The sequence below is a fragment of the Cebidichthys violaceus genome, unplaced genomic scaffold (genome assembly GCF_023349555.1).
Source record: "Cebidichthys violaceus isolate CVI_PGR_0920_01 unplaced genomic scaffold, fCebVio1.0.p SCAF_19, whole genome shotgun sequence".
NCBI lineage: Eukaryota > Metazoa > Chordata > Actinopteri > Perciformes > Stichaeidae > Cebidichthys > Cebidichthys violaceus.
In genome coordinates this window covers 1,250,300-1,255,299 of record NW_027176361.1, presented here as the reverse complement: position 1 = coordinate 1,255,299, position 5,000 = coordinate 1,250,300, and the positions used below count along the sequence as shown (strand labels likewise).

At 43.9% G+C, this 5,000-nt stretch overlaps 1 protein-coding gene across 3 annotated transcripts in view; it reads right to left on the bottom strand.

Moving 5' to 3' along the window:
- lratb.1 (lecithin retinol acyltransferase b, tandem duplicate 1) overlaps positions 1 to 5,000 on the bottom strand; it is a 19,446-nt gene that overhangs the window by 4,483 nt on the left and 9,963 nt on the right. For all 3 annotated transcript variants that reach the window (XM_068713071.1, XM_068713072.1, XM_068713073.1), the window contains 4 exons: positions 4,414 to 4,453; positions 4,259 to 4,310; positions 4,079 to 4,187; positions 1,768 to 1,851 (listed from right to left, as the gene is read on the bottom strand). In XM_068713071.1, the coding sequence (XP_068569172.1) occupies positions 1,768 to 1,851; positions 4,079 to 4,187; positions 4,259 to 4,310; positions 4,414 to 4,453 (285 nt within the window). The remainder of the gene's footprint in view (positions 1 to 1,767; positions 1,852 to 4,078; positions 4,188 to 4,258; positions 4,311 to 4,413; positions 4,454 to 5,000) is intronic.

The window sequence follows — 5,000 nt, the reverse complement described above, 5'->3', positions numbered from 1 at the left end:
GCAACGTGAGGTCCGCTGCACGGATGAACGGTGCGGTGATCGTGTTTTGTAATACCGAAGAGGATACGAAACTGGTGTTGGACAGCGGGATCGAGGTGAACGGCGGCTTCCTACCCGTCTATCCTCTCAGCGACCCGGCGGTAAGAGTCACTGTTTCCAACGTGCCACCGTTTGTTAAAGATGAGCTGATAACCGGAGAGCTGTCCAGACATGGAAAGATCGTGTCCAAAGTTAAGAAGCTGTCATCTGGGGCCAAGTCTCCACTTCTGAGGCACGTGGTGTCTCACAGGAGACAGCTCCTCATGATCCCCAAGAACAGGAGCAGACAGGTGGACCTCGTGTTCACAGTCACAGTGGAGGACTTTGATTACCTCATTTTTGCGACAACTGAGGATTCTAAATGCTTCAGTTGTGGGAAACAGGGACATCAGAGCAGAGCCTGTCCTGGAAAAAACGGTTCTCATAAAGACCAGAACCAAAACCAGAAAGGTTCTGAGGAGGGCAGAGGAGACAAACAAGATGGACAGGAGGGGACAAGTGGGGTCCAGGAGGTAAGAAAGGAGGGGGCGAGCGGGGGTAAGGAGGTAAGGAAAGAGGGGACGAGTGGGGGTAAGGAGGTGAGGGGGGAGGGGACGAGTGGAGTTGAGGAGGTAAGGAAGGAGGGGACGTGTGGGTTTAAGGAGGTAAGGGAGGAGGGAACGAGTGGGGTTAAGGAGGTAAGGAAGGAGGGGACGAGTGGGGTTAAGGAGGTGAGGGAGAAGGAGGCAAGTGAGGTACAGGTGGGGAGGGAGAGTAATGGAGGACAGGTGGGGGAAGGCAGTGAGGTGGACATGGAGGGAGACGAGGGGCAGTTCAAAGTCCCCCAGCGGAAGAGGAAAAAGAAAGAAAACAATGGAAGCTCACAAGCAAAGAAAGCGGCAACGAAAGGAAACGGAGGAGCAGCTAAATCTGAGTCCAGTCGGAAGAAGGACCCTGAGTCCAGTCTGGAGGAAGACCCTGAGTCCAGCCGGGGAGGAGACCCTGAGTCCAGTATGGAGGAGGATTCTGCTGCTGACAGTGAATCTTCTGACCACAGGGCTGGCAGCGGTAGGAGCTCTAGAGACTACAGTGTGGAGAAGATAAAGGGGTTTCTGAGGAGAACTAAAAGTGTGAAAGGAGTCAATGTGGAGGATTACTTCTCTGACAAAGAGAAGCTCTCCAGCTCTCTCAGGTCACACATGAGGAGTAAAGACAGAGGAGGGATAACAGTGAAGGAAGGCTACAGACTGAAGAAAATAGCTCAGAAGATCAATAAAGAGCTGAACAATGAAAGAGCTGATGGTGACCAAAGTCTCCCAGCCTAAGAGCAACTCTAGGACATGTTTTGTTGTTTTTATTTATTTACATGAACAATATGCAGGATTCATTGAGAATCGGTGCAGCAATGAAACAAAATGTGTGTCTGGAGTTGGACTAATATTCAACTGTGAAGAGAAACGGACTTGAGTGTTTCTTTGCTTTTGATTTGCTTTGTTTCATTCTTGATGCCATGACAATGCTTTTTGTTCTTTCTTTGTTTTAAGAAATAAAGGTTTTCTAAAAATCAAAAAAATCTCTCTGTGTGTCTCTCTCTGTCTCTCTCTCTCTCTCTCTCTCTGTCTCTCTCTCTCTCTATTTCTTCCAGCTGTAATGCTAAGCTAGGCCAATCAGCTGCTGCTCTACACATTAAACAGAAACACAGCAGAGTGGTATTGACCCTCTCTCTTCAGTCTCCGTCTTGTTTCTCACCGATGTTAGCCGAGTCTCCTTTGTCTCCGCTCCTGGTGTAAGCTAGCTCCTCCAGTCTGTAGCTGTGTGGTCCACTGGGAAGTCCTGCAGAGACAAACATGCGTGACGAGTTCAGCATTGTGGCCGTCGCCATCTTGTCTTTTTTGCAACCAGTGAACAGGAAGTGACCATATCTGGACTGAGGAGGAGTGACGTAGAGACCTGTCAATCAGCGTGTAGCCCCGCCCCTAAAGCATCCCCTGCTTCATGGTCTGTGTGACTCTAAATGGAGCATAATGTACTAAATGAACATCATGCTGTATTGAAGAAGACTGTAAACTAGAGATTGAGACCATAAACTCATGTTTACAATGTTTACTGAGGGAATAAATCAAGAGAGAAGTAGAGTCATTTTAGACTAGACTTCTATACAACCAGAGGAGTCGCCCCCTGGTGGACACTAGAGAGAATGCAGCTTTAACACTTCTTGAACATCTTGAGGTGAACTGTCCGTGGTGCTGAAGCAGCAGACAGATTTAATAATTACGACTTTTACTCTTAGTCCCGCCCCTTTTCTCAGTTTTATCTTGGATCTATTATATCATCTAAAGTATAATAATATACCACATTATATGTGATATTACTGTACCATACTACACTACATATTACGTTGTACTATGTCAGTACCTTTCACCTAATACTTCATATTCCCATACATTGTAATTTAAACACATTACACTATTTATTGCATAATGAATCATCATTAAAACTCTTGTTTTATTGTTTTCTCTCTCGTCATTTGTTGTGTTCATCTGTATTTATTTTTTTCATTTAAATAGTTTTGTAAATCACAGCTGGATGCTTTATTTTTAAAAGTACAACCAGGTGAATAAATATTGAAAACAGCAGCTTCGTCTTTCTCGTCCTTCATTTGAATGTTTTTATTGTCTCGGTTTGTTTTTTTTGTGATTGGAGAGGACTTCCTGTTTTCAGTCTGGAATGTGAAGCAGTGTGTGTGTGTGTGTGTGTGTGTGTGTGTGTGTGTGTGTGTGTGTGTGTGTGTGTGTAGGTGTGTGTGTGTGTGTGTGTGTGTGTGTGTGTGTGTGTGTGTGTGTGTGTGTGTACTTGAGGATAACAACACACACAAATTACCTTTAAAAAACCATTTACATTTTAAATTATGACACGTTTTTATCAGGATGAGTTGATATTTCACCAATTCTAAATGTGTTCTCCTGAATATACATGTGAGATATTTCTGTCAGGTTGACTTTATAGATATATACGTATATTTATATATATTTATATGTATATTTTTATTTACATTGAGAACACTAGTAGAACATTTTGAGTAAGTGGCCTTTGATTAAAAACACATTTAGTGCATTTAATTTGCATTAAAAACATTTTAAGAAGATTTGTAATATTTGTAATTTGTCCAGAAAATGACGTGATATTTGTATTCAGTAACTGACGACAACTCATAGTACTTCAGTACAAGTACTTCAGAGGAGTACTTGAGTGTTATTTGTGTTCTACAATTCAAATTCTTTAGAAATGAAAGTAGTTTAGTGCGTCAGAGCAACGTCATTAACATTGAGGTGTGTGTGTGTGTGTGTGTGTGTGTGTGTGTGTGTGTGTGTGAGTAAACTTCAGACCAGTTAATTGGGGACAAAAGCTGTGTGTGTGTGTGTGTGTGTGTGTGTGTGTATATGTATGAATGTGTGTGTGTGTGTGTGTGTGTGTGTATATGTGTGTGTGTGTGTGTGTGTGCGTTCAGAGCCATGTGAATGCAGCGTCGGTGAAAAGGATGAAAAGTGACACAGCTTGTCACACACACACACACACACACACAATGGGAAGACGTCGCCCTCTGGAGGCAGACATCAGTAACTACACACAACCAGTTTATCCACAGCAATCAATCAATACCGGATATGAATCATGAGACTCCTCAAGGACTACCTGGGCCCCCTGGAGAACCCCTAGAACCCTTAAAGCCCACTCAGTGACTTGTGGAACCTCTTTAAGGAACATTTAGACTCCTCTGAGGAGCCTTGAAGCCTTCTGGAACCCCTTAAAAAAACATCTCGTCAAGGAGCCCTTTGGAACCTCCTGATAGACCACCGTGAACTGATCCAGGACCCGGGAGGTTTTAGAGCTCTAGGGACCCCTAAAACACCTTCAAGGACCACATGAGACCTCCATGGGGCTCTGTGACCCTTTACAGACCACGTGGGTCTTGTCTAGGACTCCCCACAGATCACTCGAGCCCCCCTCAAGGACCCGGAGCCTCCTCTGCCCTTTGGTTCACAGGTCATACGTCGTTTACCTGCGTCCGGTTCCTCCTGTGCCGCGGAGGGAGGGGCTTCCCGCTCAGGTGTGTCAGGCTCCGCCTCTTCCAGAGTCTCCACCAGCTCTCCGCCGACGTGGACGTCCACCTGTAGAGGGGTCAACGATGCGTTCAGCGCAGTGGGACTTTTGAACACAGACTTCCAGTGCTGAGACTCACCTTCAGCTGAGATTTGGGGTGTAAGAAGAAGAAGGGCTTCAGGACCGGAGACCTGGAGACCACGTTATCCTCTGGTTATTGTGCACTACTAACATGTAAAATACTGCTGTCTTTAATGTACTAGCTAGTAGAAATGTGCGTATTTACAAACTCACACTCGGGGTCGGCCGCCCACGATGCCGGTCAGTCCGGGAGCTGTGAAAGTTAAAAAGATGTTTTGAGTTCAGCTTCCTGTCAGCGTGAATCAGGAGTCACACAGAGTCCATAAACAAAATGATCTGGTTCCTTATCTGCTGCAACCATGAACACTCCCTCTTTACTGTGTGTGTGTGTGTGTGTGTGTGTGTGTGTGTGTGTGTGTGTGTGTGTGTGTTGGGGAGGACGAGGTATTAATAAGCTTGAAGCAGAAGGAGTGTGAGCAAACTTCTGTTTCTACTGTGAAGTCTGAAGAGCTTTGATAAAGTTAATTCTAGGATGAAAACAGAAAACTGTTCCTTTTAAGATCTAGAATTTTTTTCTAAAATTCATGAAAAATATTCGAGAAGTGTCAGAATTTTTTTTGGTAAAATACCTGATAAAAGTGAGAAAAACATAGTTAAATTTTTTGGAAAAATGTCCTAAAATTCATGAAAAAATTAAGAAATGTCCGAAATTGTTTGGGAAAAATACTTGAAAAAATTATTTAAAATAAATTTAAGTGAAAAAAATATTCAAGAAATGTCAAAAAAAATTTAATAAAATA